This window comes from Sapajus apella, unplaced genomic scaffold, assembly GCF_009761245.1.
Source record: "Sapajus apella isolate SASKATOON/1434 unplaced genomic scaffold, GSC_monkey_1.0 scaffold15, whole genome shotgun sequence".
NCBI lineage: Eukaryota > Metazoa > Chordata > Mammalia > Primates > Cebidae > Sapajus > Sapajus apella.
This window is the reverse complement of record NW_022436955.1, coordinates 18,316,966-18,335,512: the sequence shown is the minus strand read 5'-3', so window position 1 is coordinate 18,335,512 and position 18,547 is coordinate 18,316,966. Positions and strand designations below refer to the sequence as shown.

At 47.0% G+C, this 18,547-nt stretch overlaps 1 protein-coding gene across 3 annotated transcripts in view; it reads right to left on the bottom strand.

The window, feature by feature from the left end:
* The window catches only part of ZNRF1 (zinc and ring finger 1), a 123,744-nt gene extending 114,807 nt beyond the window's left edge, over positions 1–8,937 (bottom strand). For all 3 annotated transcript variants that reach the window (XM_032284457.1, XM_032284456.1, XM_032284455.1), the window contains exon 1: positions 7,879–8,937. In XM_032284457.1, the coding sequence (XP_032140348.1) occupies positions 7,879–8,302 (424 nt within the window). In that variant the 5' untranslated portion in view covers positions 8,303–8,937. The remainder of the gene's footprint in view (positions 1–7,878) is intronic.
* Between the last annotated feature and the right edge of the window lie 9,610 nt (positions 8,938–18,547).

Sequence of the window (18,547 nt, the reverse complement as noted above, 5' to 3'; positions counted from 1 at the left end):
TATGGTGAAACCTCATCCCTACTAAAAATACAATAATTAGCTGGGCGTGGCGGCATGTGCCTGTAATCCCAGCTGCTCGGGAGGCTGAGACAGGAGAATTGCTTGAACCTGGAAGGTGAAGAGTGCAGTGAGCCGAGATCACACCACTGCACTCCAGCCTAGGCAACAGAGCAAGACTGTCTCAAAAAAATAAAAATAAAAAATAATTTAAAAAAAGAATCTTTTTGAATCATTCATAGAAGTCAGGAGATCTCTTGTCTGTATCTGCCTCCTTCTTGTTACAGACCCAAGAGTGCACTATAAATTCTTATCTCACCTCCCCTAACTTGGAGTTTACAGGGATCCAGTGAATTCTTCCTTCCTCCTTTCTCCCAACAGAAGAAGGCTGTATGCTCAAGACTAACAATTCTAGGGAGGTCTCCAGGTAAACTGTGTCATCAGTCTGGAACCGATTTCAGCTAGCTGCTGCTTTAAGATTAAACTTGGCACCTGGCATGGTGGCTCACATCTATAAGCCCAGCACTTTAGGAGGCTGAGGCAGGAGGATCACTTGAGTTTAGGAATTTAAGACCAGCCCAAGCAAAAAGAAGGAGATCCCGCCTACACAAAATTAAATATTAGCCAGGCACAGCAGCACATGCCTGCAGTCCCCTACTCAGGAGGCTGAGGAAGGAGGATCGCTTGAGCCCTACAGGTTGAGGCTGCAGTGACCCTGAACACTGCACTCCAGCCAGAACAGACAGAGACCCTGCTTTAAAAATAAAAATAAAAATATTAAACTTGATTATTTGCTTCACCCCTGAAAGCTATCTTCAGGTTATTCACTCATACATACAACTCATTCTTCAGCCACACAGCACATGAAGTACAGAAACCCAACTGCAGGATTCAAGGATAAACCTGAGTTCTAGTGAGAACCTAAGATTCAGAAGTGAACACTGCTGAGTCTCTAAGAATTCCCTTTTCATACTCAAGACTAAACTCATGGTAATTACTATGAACCATCGGATTCAGACTAGGCCATGAGAATACTTGGAAAAGAAACAGATTGAAATTTATATTCACCCATCATTCTAACGGACTAGGGTAGCCAGGGCGCAGTGACTCATGCCTGTTATCCTAGCACTTTGGAAGGCTAAGGTGGGTGGACTGCCTGAGGTCAGGAGTTCCAGACCAGCCTGGCCAACATGGTAAAACCCTGTCTCTGCTAAAAATACAAAAATTAGCTGGGCATGGGGTTGCATGCCTGTTATTCCAGCTACTTGGAAGTCTGAGGCAGGAGAATCACTTGAACCCGGGAGGCGGAGGCTGCAGTGAGCCGAGATCACGCCACTGCACTCCAGCCTGGGTGACAGAGTGAGACTCTGTCTCAATAAATAAACAAATAAATGACTGAGGTTAAGTTTCAGGTTTTGAGCCAAGTTCAAGATTCTGGAACTACAACCTAAGTGATCCACTGTCATTAAAACACCCCCACGTGAGGGTGAGTAGGGGCAGAATTAATATCCCATTTAAGTTACCACCACTACCCTATGAAGCTTTTCCAATTTTGAAGCTGTCAAAATTGAAGTTTAGTTTTATAACTGGGTATACAGCAGTATCCCTTGCCCCAAGGCAAGGGAGTACTCACTTTCCTTAGTTTCAGTTACCTGTGGTCAACTGAGGTCTGAAATATTAAGATACCGTCATGTACCACCCAACATGCATGGGTCAACAACAAACTGCATACATGATGGTGATCCCATAAGACTATATACTGTATTTTTATTGTACTTTTTCTATGTTTAGACACACAAATACTTATAACTGTATTACAATTGCTAACAGTGTTCAGTACGGTCACATGTTGCACAGGTTTGTAGCACAGGAGGAGCACCAGGAGCAACATCTACCCTAGGTATATAGCAGGCTATACCATCTAGGTCTGTGTAAGTACACCCTATGATGTTTGCCCAGTGACAAAAATCCCCTAATGACCCATTTCTCAGAAAGTATCTCTGTCATTAAGCAATGCATGACTGTATGTGGAGATGGGGAAAAAGTGAGAGAAAGAACACATTCACATAACTTTTACCACAGCATATTGTTATAATTGCTCTATTATTAGTTACTCTTGTTGAGCTTTCATAGTGCCTAATTTAGAAATGAAACTTTATCAAGGGTATGTATATACAGGAAAAGATAGTAGATACAGGGTTCGCGTTAGGTACTATACACGGTTTCAGGTATACACTGTGGGTATGGGAACGAATCCCCCTTGGATAAGAAGGGACTACTGTACTAAAATTTCTGCATCCAATAAGCTTGGGGCGAACACCACGTAAGTAAAATACAAAGCATGTTCCTTTTCCCAAAAGGAACTAGAGCTTGCTTCATTTTTTTTGGCTAAGAATAGCCTGACTCGGCCGGGTGTGGTGGCTCACACCCATAATCCAAGCACTTTGGAGGTGAAGGCGGGCGGATCACCTGAGGTTGGGAGTTCAAGACCAGCCTGACCAACATGGTGAAACCCCGTTTTTAAAAAAAAAAAAAAAAAAAGAATAGCCTGACTCAAAGTATTCGTTGTGACATGACATACTGAAGTGGGTCTTTGTTTAATATCACAATGTACATATCCAATAAAACAAATGCTTTAAGAGCTAAGCCACTGTTTCTTACAACACCATTCAAACCTCAATAAGAGTTAACTATGACCTTCAAGAAATAAACTTTTCTATTTTTTTTTTTTGAGACGGAGTTTCGCTCTTGTTACCCAGGCTGGAGTGCAATGGCGCGATCTCGGCTCACCGCAGCCTCCGCCTCCTGCGTTCAGGCAATTCTCCTGCCTCAGCCTCCTGAGTAGCTGGGATTACAGGCATGCGCCACCATGCCCAGCTGATTTTTTGTATTTTTAGTAGAGACAGGGTTTCACCGTGTTGACCAGGATGGTCTTGATCTCTTGACCTCGTGATCCACTCGCCTCGGCCTCCCAAAGTGCTGGGATTACAGGCTTGAGCCACCGCGCCCGGCAACTTTTCTATTTTAAGAACATAAGCCCTCATGGTAATAAAGAGCTAAAAATTCTGCTTTTTTTAAAAAAAAGTTTTCATTAACAATAGAACTTTTGCAGGCCAGGAGACCCATCATGCTCTTTGGAGACCACGAAATGCTTTTCCTTCTCCGGAAACCACGTGAAGGCCCATTACTTCTAGCACAGCTATGGTGCTGCCCAAAGACTTTCTGATCCACTCCAACGGAGTTGGCAACTCTCCCCCATTAGCTAACAATAAAAGAAAATTAAATCACTTGAGAGTCCTACAGTGGCAGCAAAATAGAACCCAAGAGATATCCTGCTAGCATGTTCAAAGACTTATTTAAAGCCACTTTGGGCCAGGCGTGGTGGCTCATGCCTATAATCCCAACACTTTGAGAGGTTGAGGTGGGAGGACTGCTTGAGGCCAGGAGTTTGAGACCCGCGTAGGCAACACAGTGAGACCTCAGCTCTACAAAAGACTGTATAAAAATTAGCCAGGTGTGGTGGTGCGCACCTGAGTCCCAGCTACTCCAGAAGCTGTGGTGGGAAGACAGCTTGAACCCAGGAGTTTGAGGCTACAGTGAGCCATGATTGTACCATGGTACTCCAGCCTGGGTGACAGGGCAAGACCCTGCCTCCAAAAAAAATAAATAAATAATGAAAACAAAATGCAATCACTTTGGATCAGTCTCACTGGATGGCTCGATGACAATAAAAACGGTTAGGACTTTTCTGAATGTGCATATGTATATATACACATGACTAAGAAGTTGAAGTGAACCCCTCAATGACCAGCCATTTTATAGTAGAACCTAGAAATCATCAACTTCTTTCAACATGGTGGATCCTGCATGTTTCATACCCTACACTTAGAAATCCATACTCTGAGACAAACAGGACTACCACAAGAGAATGACCACGCCTCCAGAATAGCACCTAGGCAACCATCAGGAGTTACAGCCAAACTTACATTTTAATGTGGAAAGGGACTCACTCTGCTTCTGTAAAGCCACCCTTGTCAGTGACATTATGAGTATAAGCAGCCCACCAATGCAGGTCAGACTTTAGGACACAGAACCAGATTCCATTTGAGCGCTACAGCTAGCACAGCTGTAAACCTCTCCACCCATCAAACTCTGAGATGATTAGGCCTGGCGCGGTGGCTCATGCCTGTAGCCCCAGCACTTTGGGAAGCCAAGCTGGGAGGATCATTTGAGCCCAGGAGTCCGAGACTGCACTGAGCTATGATCTCGCCACTGCACTCCAGCCTGGGTGACAGAATGAGACCCTGTCTCAAAAGAAAAAAAAAATCTGAGGCAATTAAAGGCAGAGAACTATAAGTGAGTAACCCCACAGGAACTCCCCCACTCTCCATTTAGATGTTGGCTTTTGTGCACATGATCTCATGAGACCCTCACAATGACTCTGAGAGTTAAGCAGGACAGGTGTCATCTCCATTTTACAGATGAATAAACCGTGACTCTGAGGTTAAATGACTCACTTGCCCAAGGTCACAGGTCATGCAGCTAATCAGCCACCTAACCAGGAGACAGCATTCTGACTCGTGGTCCAGCGCAATCTCCAGGACACCACTCAGGTTCCTGATGTTTTCAGAAAAGAGGCAGAAGAGGGAACTGGTTAAGAGCCCACGTTCTGACACAAACAGACCTGCATTCTGGTCCCATCTCCACCACCAACTAACTGCCTGATCTTGTGTGAGTTCCTTAACTGCCCTCAAACCTGTTTCCTTACCTGTACGATGGGGGTGAGGGAGAACAGTCTTACTGCACAGAGTTATAGTGATGATTAAGTGAGATGATGGACATAAAGTACTCAAATTCATGTACTCGAAACACATGAGTGTCAGGCACAGTGCAAGACCTACAACAAGGATCAAGGAACACTACAGCTCTCATGGAGCTTAGACTTTAGGCAAACTATACATAGAAAAAAGTAAACATAAATATTTACAAAGTGTATTCAGAATAATTAAGGTAACAAGCGAGTGACTGGAAAGAATAACAGGAGGGCCCAAGTTTTAAGAGTAGTTCCTGAGCCCTAAGGGATCAGGAAGAGAAATTCCTGTGAAGAATGGACAGAAAAGCATTCCAGGCATAGGGAATGGGATATTTGGGGGTCACAGCACAGGGAAGCCAGGAACCTCGAGAAGACAAAGGTGACTACAGCACTTCCTCTCCCAGGATTTGGGGAGCAACGCTGGCACTCATGAGGATGATCACAGCTATTTAAAAAACAACAAAGATGAGGCTTGAGACAGGGGATATGTCTTGCCCAAGGTCACAGCTGCTCAGAGGAGGAGCTGGGACCAGGACCCTTTAGTATTCTACCTCCATACTCAGCCTACGCCCAAGCTCTCTGAGAAGGCCTCGTATACACTGAACTCCCCCACGTATTTCACTGACAACTGTTTTCTGTGCCCATGAAGAGTTGCAAGAACACCTTGAAAACACAAGCAAAAGCATCACATATCAACTTCCAGGCATCTGATCAATTGTGCACTGAAATCCTTACCCTTCTAATCTTACAACACAAAAGCAAAAGCTGCTTAGACCTTACTCAAAGGCTCCAAAGCAAAAACAAGTTTTGCTTCTTGCAATAATGAAGAAGAGAGGAAACAGACATCCTGGAAGACCCCATGGTCTGTTCCAGGTGAGATGGAACCACTGCTGCACATGAAGGCTCATCTCAAATGAACTGCACTGAAAAAGCTCATTACTTTATTGAATAATAGAATAAATCCCTAAAAGCAGCGGTTCTTAATCAGAGTGGTACCACCCACACCCCAAAGGGCATTTGGGAGTTCTTGGGGACATTTTGGGGTGACACACTGAACTGCTGGATGCTGTCAGCATTTAGTAGGTGGGGCCAGGTATGCTCAATGTCTTGCAGAAGGATATGATGGTCCTACACAGTAAGAAATGGATTACCTACAGTATTAATAGCAGCCACCCATACACACTTTCAACACTCTCCCTAAAGGATTAACATGCTCCAACTTTCGTGTATCCCCACAGGTCAGTGGCTCTCCCTACCCTTACCATAACCAGATGAAAGAACTTAAGATTTCACAGCTTAGGAGTGAAATTTTGGAATCCAATTATAAGCTCATAACTCTAGCATGGAACCTGGTGGCAGCATAAGAATAAATAAATTTTTAGTAAGAGAGAGACTTAAGAAATTTTAGCAAAAAAAGAACCCCCTTTCTTCCTCCCTACATATCTCATATGTTTTTCAACACACAAAATTCTGTAATTTCAGAGACACTTCTTATAGTGCTTTTCAGTTCAAAACCAGATACTCATTACAGTTCTTTTAAACACTTAACCCGTCATCTCAGAAATATGGCTAACTCTCTGGACTAAATTTCATAGGAATGATTATTAATTTCAAAATGCCTAATTCTGATCAAATGCCTCAAAGAGCCAAAAGCAATCAAGTCTTGCATCTCATTCAGGGCAGAGTTCGATGAGGTCAGAAAAGCTCCAATGATATTCAGAAGTCTGTTCAGAGATTAAAATATCCTATCAATTCACAAGCTACTTCTAATTGTTACCCTAAATTAATCACTAATACAGCTTCTCCCCCAACACTATTTCACAAATTAAAGTTTACAGAATTAACAAAAAACCAAACCAAATGAAAACAAACCCCAGGCTATTTGTGGGGGAGTGGGGAGATAACCCAAAAGTCAACCCTGTTTCACAGTGGCTACAACAGTGGTCCAACTGATATTATCCTCCATAAAGTACCCTAAAGGCAGGAGAAATCTTTCCCCCACACAGTATCTAAATTTTCCCAACTCGCCCAAAAGAATTTGAAGATATAACTTCTTCACTCAACTTGCCAATTAGCAAATAGCGGCCCCACACCCCTTTTGACCAATTTTCTAGAAGCCTGACCTAGCAGACAGACCTGTTTTCCTCCTGCCAGGTCTTTTCTGCCCTGCCAGTAGGAATCTGGGAAATCCCCCTCCAACCTTTCGCTGGCTTGCCACCAGAAGTTCATAAAATGAATTCATTCAGATTCCTTGAATCCTCCTTTCCCCCAGTCATGTGCCAACAATCAGGCAATAATGCCCCACCTTGACCGGCTCCCCGTTACAAAAAGATGAGGATTCACAGGAAGACGAAGCACTTAGCATGAAGGAGAAGAAAAAAGATGGAGGGAGGTGAGAGTCGTGGAGCCAAGCCTGCTGCATGCAGCACGAGTGACCGGAGCCCTGGTCCTGCAAAGCCCCCGCAAGCTTGGCTGGCTGGGCCTTCCATACAGCAGCCACACCTGTCTATGCCAGCCGCTTGCCGACTGCTCCATTTTAAACATTTCAAACAGATCTCCAGCAGGGTGGCAAAACTGGGCACCTCTCTCTCCCAGCAAGAGTGAGAGCCCTAATCCAGGCATCACTTGCCCCTAATTTTATTTCATTTTCACACTCTGTTTAGGAGACACCGCTTGCTCCAACTGGCACCATCTCTCCGTTACCAGTGAGGCAGGCACAGTGCTGCAGTGGCAGAATGGAAGCACCCAGGCTGACTTGCTATCAGCCAGACAAGACCTCTTCACTGAGGGTGATGACAATAAATGGGACTCCAATAGGCAGCAGGCTTCGCTCTGCCCTTCCACAAGTGAACACACGCCGGGAGTCCTAAAACGCCGGGCTCCGCAGCCTTGCAGAAAGCCTCGCTTCCGGAAGGTAGGTATCCCATTCATCCCTTGGCATCGGGAACCACAGGGAAGGCAGGCAGATCCCAGTCGTGCACTACATTCCCAAACCTTGGCACGCACGCGAAGGCTTGGGGCGCCCTGGCGCGCCCTCCCTCCGAGGCCTCCACCACCCGCGGACTCACCACTGTGCGAGCTGAACCACCTGGGTCCGATGTGCAGAGGTAGAGCATCCGCCAGCGAGGCTCGGGAGCCCAGGTACAGCATCCCGTCTCTATGGTGACCGCCGCCCGTCTCCTGGTAACCATTGCCATGGGCATAGGTGGAGTCGGACGTGGACCCTCCGCCGCCGGGAGCCCTCTCGGAGTCGCCGGTGCCCCGGGAGGCGGGGGTGTAGAGGCCAAAGGGCACCCCCCCGGCCGTGCTGGGGTCCATGCCCATGCCCGCCACCGAGCTGACCGAGCGGCTGCGCAGCCCCATGGCCCCGCCGCCCGTCCGGTAGTGCCCGAAATGGGGCGCCCCTCCCGGCGGCGGCACGGCGCTGTCATCGGTGGAGACCCCCGGGAAGGGTCCCCGGGAGCGGGCCGCCGTGCTCTGCTTGCCCCCCATGCTCGCCCGAGCCCCGGTGGGGCGGGAACCTGGAGGCCGAGACCCTCCCCCACTTCTCAGCAGTGGGGGGAGGGCTGGGCGAGCATAAAGGGGGAGGGAGTCAAAAAGGAGATCCGGAGGGAGAAAAGGGAAAAAAGCAAAAGAAAAAAGGAAAAAACCGCCGGGCGGAAGAGGCGGGCGGGCGGGGATCCCAAACTCAGAATTTCAAACGATCCAAGCCAAATGCATGTTTCCCCTCAAGGTCCAAAGAGGCGCAGTCCGGCGCGGGCTCCGCGCGCCACAGGCCGCCCCCGGGCTCCGAAAGCCAGGGGGAGCCGCAGGGAAGGAGGGAGGGAGGCGACTGCGAGTGGCGGGCGGGCGCGGGGAGGCGCCGGAGGAGGCCGCCAGCCCCGCGGGAGGAGGCGGAGGAGGGCCGGGGGCGCCAGGCGCGTCCCCCGCCTCAGGACGCCGCGACCATGGACCGCGGCCCGGACCTCTCCAGGCCTCGGGCTGGCCGCGGCGCTGGGCGGCCGGGCGCAGCACGGGAAGCCGCGGTCGCGTCGCGTCGCGTCGCGTCGCGCTCTCGCTCCAGCCGCCGCCGGCCCGGCCAGCCGCGCCGCCCAGCTCGGTCCCGGGCTGCTCTCGCCGGCGCTCCTCGCCGCCGTGGAGACAATGGAGGGCGGTAGAGCGCAGGCGCGACCCGCGCCTCCCCCTCCCGCCGCCGGGTTAACCCTTTCGCGGCCCCTGCGGCGCCCCAGCCGCTGACGCCCTAGCGGTCCCCACCCACTGCCCGCCCCCGGCCGACCTGTGACCTGGGCGGCCTGAGCCACTGGGCGTTAGCCACAGAAACCAGCCGTCTTTAAAAAGCAAACCCTTCTTAAGTACCAGAAAGTGGCTAATTATTCAAGGGGAACCGCGTATGGGGGAGGAGCAGCAATGGTTCGAGGGGTGGGAAGGAAACACCGGGAAGAAGGAGATTTACTCCCTACGCGTACCTGACTCTGAGGGTCACAGCTTCAGCTCCCCTCCTGGCACAAATTTGCCCCCACAGCACCCTCTGGTGGACGTGCTGTCCATTCTTTCGGGGGTTCCCCATCCGAGCACCCCTCTCGTTCGGAATCTCAACATTTGGCGGGGTTTAGCTGTTTGGGGGTAAACAGCCCCATAGGGACCGTTGTGAATTCGGGGTTTTGCCGACCCTAGGTCAGAACTTCCTATTTGGGGCTTAAGCAAATGAGTAGATTTCTTAACTAAAATGTACTTTTCAAAATCAATAGGCGTACCATAAAAAGTGAATAGAATGGAAATTCAACAATGCAGCTAAAAGTGATTATAGAAACCTTCCGTCCAAGGCTGGAGCCCTGTGTTTATTTACCATGGGCTGTGTTTCGGCCCACGCCACAGGCCAAGGACGGTGGCTCCGCAATAGGTACTGCTGACCAAGGCTGCAACATGTTCCAAGGTAGTATTCCTTTGCTACCTCATTCCCTGTCTTTCTCCTACATTCACATTCAATCATTTAAGAATTGTTTTTCTTTTTCTTTTTTTTTTTCTTTGAGACAGAGCCTTGCTCTGTCGCCCATGCTGGACAACCTCTGCCTTCCAGGTTCAAGCGATAACCTGCCTCACCCTCCCGAGTAAAAGTCTGCTAGAAATTTGAAAAACAGGCGGGGTACGGTGGCTCACGCTTGCAATCCCAGCACTCTGGGAGGCCGAGGCGGGGGAGGGGGGAATCACCAGAGACTAGCCTGGTAAACATGGTGAAACCCCATCTCTACTAAAAAAAAAAAAAAAAAGCCAGGCGTGGTAGCTCACACCTGTAATCTCACCTACTCGGGTAGCTGAGGCAGGAGAATGGCTTGAACCCAGGGGGCAGAGGTTGCAATGATCCAAGATCACGTCACTGCACTCCAGACTGGGCAACAGAGTGAGACTCCATCTCAAAATATACATCTTTACTAGAGATATGCACACACATATATAGCAAAGATGGGAGTTTCCCTATTTTACCCAGGCTGGAACTCCTGGCCTCAAGCAGTCCTTCCACTTTGGCCTCCCAAGTGCTGAGATTACATCATGAGTGACTGTGACTGCTGAACAACTATTTATCAAGTGCTAGGTGCTGGCTGTATCATGAAGTCCCTGGCTTAACTGTCTTCCACCTATTAAATGACCCCAGATACTTCTAAACCAGGGGTAAAACAAGGTGTAGAGAAATATTAAAACCAAAAAGAGCAAGGCTAGCCTGTCACAGATACTGATTGTTCCAGTGGGGCCAGCCTGTAAACAGAAGGAAAGCTATTGCAAGCATGAAATGCCTGGAGGTGAACAAACAGCCCTGTAGAAGTAAGAGGTTTTTGCTAGAGAAATAAAAATAGGAAGAAACAAAATGTGCCAACGTTGAATAAATTACTGTATGTGCCTATATGACTATGTGTATACCTGAAGAGAAAAAACAAGAAAGCTTAAATTTAATCCAATTTCCTCCTAGAAGAAAGACTATGGTATCAGAAGAGGAGGTAGTTCAGTACTATTAAAAGAAAAAGGCAGCAGACCCCTTAGAAGATCCCTATTTATTAGCTAAATACAAGATACCCGTTGTAACTATCCAAATAACTTCTGATTTATCCATTCGCTCAACAGTTTTTCGTGTACTTAACAAAATATTTAGTATGTAATAAATTTCAGGCACTGTAGTAGGTTCTGATATACAGTGCTGAACCAGACAGATGAAGTCCCTGTTCCCACAGAACTTCATAAGAAACACTTCACACCCACTTGAATGGCTATTATCAAAGACAAAGGCAAGAGTAAGTATCGATGAGAGGTGGAGAACTGCAACCCTTGTACCTGGCTGGTGGAAATGTAACATGGTGCAGTTGCTTTGGAAAACAGCCCCACAGTTCCTCAAAAAGATTAAATGTGTAACTCGATCAAGTAGTTGCAGGTGGGAAAAAAAAAAAAAAGATTAAATGTGGAGTTACAATATGACCCAGCAATTCCACTCCTACCTAGGTATAGTTCCAAGAGAAAGCAAAACACGGTCAGGCACAGTGGCTCATGCCTGTAATCCCAGCACTTCAGGAGGCCGAGGTGGGTGGATTGCCTGAGATCAGGAGTTTTGAGACCAGCTTGACCAACATGGTGAAACCCCATCTCTACTAAAAATACAAAAATTAGCAAGGCGTGGTGGCAGGTGCCTATAATCTCAGCTACTTAGGAGGCTGGAGAATTGCTTGAGCCCATGAGGTGGAGGTTGCTTTGAGCCGAGACTGGGCCATTGCATTCCAGCCTGGGTAAAAAGAACGAACCCCCATCTCAAAAAAAAAAAAAAAAAAAAAAAAAAAAAAAAACCAAAAACAGAGAAAAAAAAAAAAAAAAAATGTCTGAAAAAAAACTTGTAGGTAAATGTTCAAAACAACATTATTCAAAAGGGCCAAAAAATGGAAACAACCCAAATGCCTGTCAATTGATGAAGAGGTAAACCAAATGTGGTATATCTATACAATGAAATATTATTCAGCTATAAAAAGGAATAAAAGACTGATTCAAACAACATGGAAGAATCTTGTAAAATCATATTAAATAAAAGAAGCCAGCCATAAAAGACCATATATTGTGTGATTTCACTTATGTTAAATGTCCAGAGTAGGCAAATCTATAGAGACAGAAAGATCAGTGGTTGCCACGGCCTGGGGTGAGGGGAGGATGGAAAGTGACTACTAATAGGTTTCTGTTTGTATGTATGTATCTATGTATTTATTTATTTATTTTCAGACAGAGCCTTGCTCTGTCACCCAGGCTGGAGTGCAATGGCATGATCTCAGCTCACTGCAACCTCTCTCTCCTGGGTTCAAGCAATTCTCCTGCCTTAGCCTCTCTAGTAGCTGGGATTACAAATGCATGACACCACGCCTAGCTAATTTTTGTATTTTTAGAAGAGAAGGGGTTTTACCATGTTGGCTAGGCTGGTCTTGAACTGCTGACCTCAGATAATCCGCCTGCCTCGGCCTCCTAGAGTGGCTGGGATTGCAGGTGTAAGCCACCATCCCCGGTACAAATTTTTGTATTTTTTAGTAGACCCGGGGTTTCGCCTTGTTGGCCAGGCTGGTCTTGGACACCTAACCTCAGGTTATCCACCCACCTCAGCCTCCCAAAGTGCTGAAATTACAGGTGTGAGCCACCACGCCCAACCTCTTTCTGTTTTGTTTTTCTTTAATTTTAATTTTTAATTTGCGTGGTTACAAAGTAGGTGTCTTTCTGTTTTATTCATTTATTTCTTTAGAGACAGTCTCACTCTGTCACCCAGGCTGGAGTACAGAGTGCCATGATCTCAGCTCACTGCAACCTCTGCCTCCCAGATTCAAACAATTTTCATGCCTCAGCCTCCTGAATAGCTGGGCTATTTCTTTTTTTTTTTTTTTTGTGGAGACCAGGTTTCACCATGTTGACCAGGCTAGTTTTGAACTCCTGGCCTCAAGTGGTCCATCCGCCTCGGCCTCCCAAAGTGCTGGGATTACAAGCATGTGCTACCACACCTGGCCTTGTTTTTTGAAATCACATTTTTTTTTGTAATTATATGGATTTCTTTGAAAATGTTTGGAAATTGGGTAATGGTGATGCTTGCACAAACCTACGGATATACTAAGAACCGTTGAATTACACACTTAAAAGGGTGAATTTTATGGCATCTAAATTACACTACAATACCATATATCTCAAGAACTATTGATGGGGCTTGGTGGCTAACGCCTGTAATCATAGCACTTTGGGAGGCTGAGATGGATGGATCACTTGAAGTCAGGAGTTTGAGACCAGTCTGACCAACATGGTGAAAACCCATCTCTACTAAAAATATAAAAATTAACCAGGCATGGTGGTGCAAGCATGTAATCTCAGCTACTGGGGAAGCGAGGCAGGAGAATCACTAGAATCCGAGAGGCAGAGGTTGCAATGAGCCGAGATCACACCACTGCACTCCAGCCTGGGTGACAGAGTGAGACTCCATCTTAAAAAAAAAAAAAGTACTGAAGCAGGCAATGACTATACAGTATGATAAGTAAGCCTAGAGTGGTGGCTAACATGTAGTAGGCTCTCAATAAATATTGTTGAATGAATGAATAAATGAATGAATGAATAACTAAGTGGTATGAGAGAGAAAGAGCATGGTGCTGAACAAAAGGCAAGAGGCAGGCACAGACCATTCCAAACTGATGCCTGATAGGTGAGTTGGAGATTAGCCAGGCAAGGAGGCAGGGCAGGGCAAAAAGTCTGTGTTTCAGGAAGAGAATACTGTTTCAGGCAAAGGGAACCGCCCAGATGTGAGAGAACATGGCATATTCAAGGAACTGAAAGAGGATATATTGCTGCAATGCAAGTGGGTGGGAGCCAAAGATGAATCTGGTCCTCAGGGCCAGGCAAGCGGGTCCTGCGAGCCATGGCAAGGAGTGTGGACCACATCCCCAGGGCATGGGAAGCTGGAAAGCCTTTATCAGCATCATTAGATGCTGTCCATCTAGCACCACCATCATTGGTGCTCTCATTAGCACCAATAAGAATGGCCTCCCAGTACTTTGGGAGGTCGAGACAGGCAGATTGCTTGAGCCTGAGTTCAAGACCAGCCTGGGCAACGGCAAGACCCTGTTCAATAAACAATACAAAGATTAGCCAACTGTCTTGGCATGTGCCTGTGGTCCCAATTACTTGGGAGGCTGAGGTAGGAGGATCTCCTAAGCCCAGAGAGACTGCGGTTGCAATAAGCCATGATGATGCCACTGTACTCCAGCCTGGGTGTCAGAACCAGACCCTGTCTCAATAATAAAATAAAATAAATAAAAGGAAAAAATGAATTTTGATAGATGATAGATAAAACATACTACACGCACATTAATGGTCACACAGTCAGTAAGAGCAGAGCTGGGCTCTTAAGTTTTACGGTGAATATGCTCATCAAGGAATATTTTTTTTCTTGAGACAGGATCTCAGTCTGTCAGCCAGGCTGGAGTGCAGTGGTACAATCTGGGCTCACTGCAACCTCTGCCTGCCAGGCTTAAGGGATCCTCCCACCACACCCTCCTGAGTAGCTGGGATCACAGGCACATGCCTACCATACATGGCTAAGTTTTGTATTTTTTTAGAGACAGTATTTTGCCATGTTGCTCAGACTAGTCTTGAACTCCTGAGCTCAAGCAACCCTGTCTCGGCCTCTGAAAGTTTTGGGATTGCAGGCGTGAGCCACCGCATCCAGTCAAGGAATTCTTCAAATAACAATTTTGTTTTCTCTGTATGCTTCCCAAAGGGGTGAAAAAGACTAAATCTACTTAACAGCTGTGTTTCTTTTTGTGAATTAACTATTTGGCCTTAAGTTTTATGTTCCAGTGTGCTTATTGTTTTAAGCCCACCTTTCCCGTAGCTGGCACCACTGAACATCTGAGAGCTTGCACTGCAAAAGTGAAGCCCCTGCTCTCTGCAATATGATTACACTAAGTTTAGGTGCCCTGTGGGACCCTGCATGGCAGCAGCATTTCATGCCTGTAATCCCAGCACTTTGGAAGGCCGAGGTGGGTGGATTGCTTGAGGAGAGGAGTTCGAGACCAGCCTGACCAACATGGTGAAACCCTGTCTCTAGTAAAAATACAAAAATTAGCTGGGCATGGTGTCAGGCGCCTGTAATCCCAGCTACTCGAGAGGCTGAGGCAGGACAATTCCTTGAACCCAGGAGGCAGAGGTTGCAATGACCTGAAATCGTGCCACTGCTCTCCAGCCTGGGCCACAAAGCAAGAGTGCCTCCAAAAAAAAAAAAAAAAAAAAAAAAGAAAAGGAAAGAAAGAAAGAAAGAAGAAAAGACAATGAAAATGTCCTGTTATTTCCTTTTGTACTTACATAAACTACTGACCCACCTACCACAACAGTCAGGAGAAAGAGCAAGGCCCTTTGCAAATGCGAGTGCTTATCTATTCTGTTATACAAAACATGGGACTGTTCAGAAAATAGAGGAAATGGCCTGTTAGGGCTACTCCTGAGAAGTAGTGGGAAATTCCTGTCCACCTCCCTGTCTCTGTGAGCCAGAGGAAGGCGAGGGTTTCCCATGGCTTTGGAGGGCATCCCCAGCACCCCCACCACCCTCACTGGGGGTGGACAAATGTCTAATGTCTTTTTTTTTTGAGCCCATTGCCCAGGCTGTAGGGCACCGGTATAGTCTGGGCTCACTGCCGAGATTACACGTTCAAGTGATTCTCCTGCCTCAGCCTCCCGCTTACAGGTGCGCACCACCACCCCCAGCAATTTTTTGTGTGTTTTTAGTAGAATTGGGACTTCACCATGTTGGCCGGGCTGGTCTTGAACTCCTGACCTCGTGATCTGCCCGCCTCGGCCTCCCAAAGTGCTGGGATTACAGGCGTGATCCACCGCACCAGGCTGACAAATGTCTTTTAGGGAGAAACTTCCTTGCAGGCCCTCTCAGAGCTCTTTAAATTTTATTGTTTTGCTTAAAAAGAGACAGGGTAGAAAAATCAAGATAATGAGTAACCAAATACACATGGCCGGGAGGTTGAGGACCAGAGCATGTTCATAAATATTTGTTGATTTATGAAGGGAGGGAAATTATTACGGGGGCTCAGGGCAGGGGTCCAAGGTTCCCAGATGTAAACAAACTGAGTAGTCAGCCAGCTCTAAATTCTGCAGATGAGCAAGCAGAGGACCAGAAAGATAAAGGATCATGTTCAAATTACATGGCTAGTTGCTGATAAGAGCCAGCCAGGGCCCTGAATTTCTGGGTTTGCTCTGTACCCTGCTTTCCTGCAGCTTGGCTAGCAAGTGTCCTTCTGAAAAAACATGGTTTCATAATAAAGCCCCTGTGGTCTGGTCAGCAAGTTGGGATCTACTTGACAAAGAACCCTCAGTGGTCCCCAGCCTCTGATTCAGATGCAAAACCCTAAGTCCCCCAACAGATGGAACAGACCGCTGCCTCGGGCCAAGGGGCCCCCAGAGAAACCTGAAAAACGGAATTTCTGGCCATCACGGGAAAGAAGGTCATTATACCCTCTCCCTTTTGGAGTTTAGGCACAACTGAGCAGCATCAAGGTTAAAACAGAGACCATAAGACTGACAGAACAGATGCTTTGTGGCAATAAGATATCAAATTCCAGCCTGACTCTGGTATAGCATCATAGGACAGATAGTAGACCCTGAAGGAAATAAAAATATTTTACCCCAAAATATATTTCTTTGACATATTTTGAAATGGCCCTTCAAAGCATTCTGTTGTGGGGAAAATTTTGCATCTTTAGAGAATGCAGCTGGGATTTTCCTGGATTTAAGAGATTAAGTGGCCAAGAGTGGTGGCTCACACCTGCAATCCCAGCACTTGGGGAGGCCACGGGGGTGGCAGGATTGCTTGAGCTGAAGAGTTAGAGACCAGCGTGGGCAACACAGTGAAACTCCATCTTTATTTTTTTTTCTTAAGACAGGGTGTCGCTTTGTTTCCCAGATTGCGATGCAGTGGCACCATCTCAGCTCACTGCAACCTCTGCCTCCCAGGTTCAGGTGATTCTCCTGCCTCAGCCTCTGGAGTAGCTGGGACTACAGGAATGCACCACCACGCCTAGCTAATTTTTTTTTTTTTTGTATTTTTACTGAGACGGGGTTTCACCATGTTGGCCAGGCTGGTCTTGAACTCCTGACTTCAAATGATACGCCTGCCTTGGCCTCCCAGTGTTTGGATTACAGGTGTGAGCCACTGCGCCTGGACTTTTCTTTTTTTTTTTTTTTTTTTAATGAGATGGAGTCTCACTCTGTCACCCAGGCTGGAGTGCAGTGGTGAGATCTCGGCTCTCTGCAATCTCTGCTTCCCAGGTTCAAGCGATTCTCCTGCCTCAGCCTCCCAAGTAGCTGGGATTACAGGTGCGTGCCACCACGCCCAGCTAATTTTTGTATTTTTAGTAGAGATTGGATTTCACCATGTTGGTCATGTTGGACTCAAACTCCTGACCTCGTGATCTACCTGCCTTGGCCTCCCAATTTGCTGGGATTACGGGCGTAAGCCACCACGATTGGCCAATTTTTTTTTTTTTTTTAAGAGAGAGATAAACTGAGTCTAACACCTTTTAAGGCCCTGAGAAATTTACTGCCTATTCTCTCTGAAGGCTGATGCCTATGAGGCTTCGTCCTCTTAATAAGAGCCTTGATCTCTATGGCTTCCCTCATCTTAACTCAAACATTTCTTTATACTGACTTCAGGTTTTTGGACACAGTTGAACTCTTTTAACCAATTGCCAATCAGGAAGTCTTCAAATCCACCTATGACCTGTAACTCTGCTCCCTCCAAGACATCTTGCTTCTTCAGGCTGAACCAATGTATACCTTCCACATACTGACCTATGATTTAACCTACAATTCCTGTCTCCCTAAAATGTACAAAACCAATGTGTAACCTGACTGTCTTGGGCACACTTTCTCAGGACCTGCTGAGACTGTTCCCCAGGCCATGGTCACTCATATGGCACTCGTGGTCTCAGAATAATCCTCTTTAAATATGTTACAGAGCAGCAGTTTGGGAGGCCAAGGTGAGTGGATCACTTGAGCTCAGGAGATTGAGACCAGCTTGGGCAACATGGCCAAACTCTATTTCTACAAAAAATGCAAAAATTAGCCAGATGTGGTCGTGTGTGCCTGTGGTCCCAGCTCCTCAAGAGGCTGAGGTGGGAGGATCGCTTAAACCTGGGAAGTTGAGGTTGCAGTGAGCCGAGATGGCACCACTGCCACTGCACTCCAGCCTGAGATCTGGTCTCCAAAATAGGAACAAAAAGTTTGGCTTTGATTTTGTTTAATTTTTTTATCGACATGGAAAAAACATTTACATGTGGATCTCAGGGGAGCATAGCAATGAAGAAGCAGCCAGAGAGCTCTGGATGTTGCTCCAGAGTTCCCACTATTTCTTTTTCTTTCCTTTTCTTTCTTTCTTTCTTTCTTTTTTTTTTTTTTTTGAGACAGAGGCTCACTCTGTTGCCCAGGCTGGAGTGCAGTTGCGTGATCTCAGTTCACTGCAACCTCCCCCTCCAGGGTTCAAGCGATTCTCCTGCCTTAGCCTCCCGAGTAGTTAGGATTACAGGGCACCCACCACCCCACCGGCTAGTTTTGGTATCTTTAGTAGAGATGGGGTTTCTCCATGTTGGCCAGGTTGGTCTCAGCCTCAAGTGGAGACTCCTGATCTTAGGAGATCCACCCACCTTGGCCTCCTGAAGTGTTGGAATTACAGGTGTGAGCCAC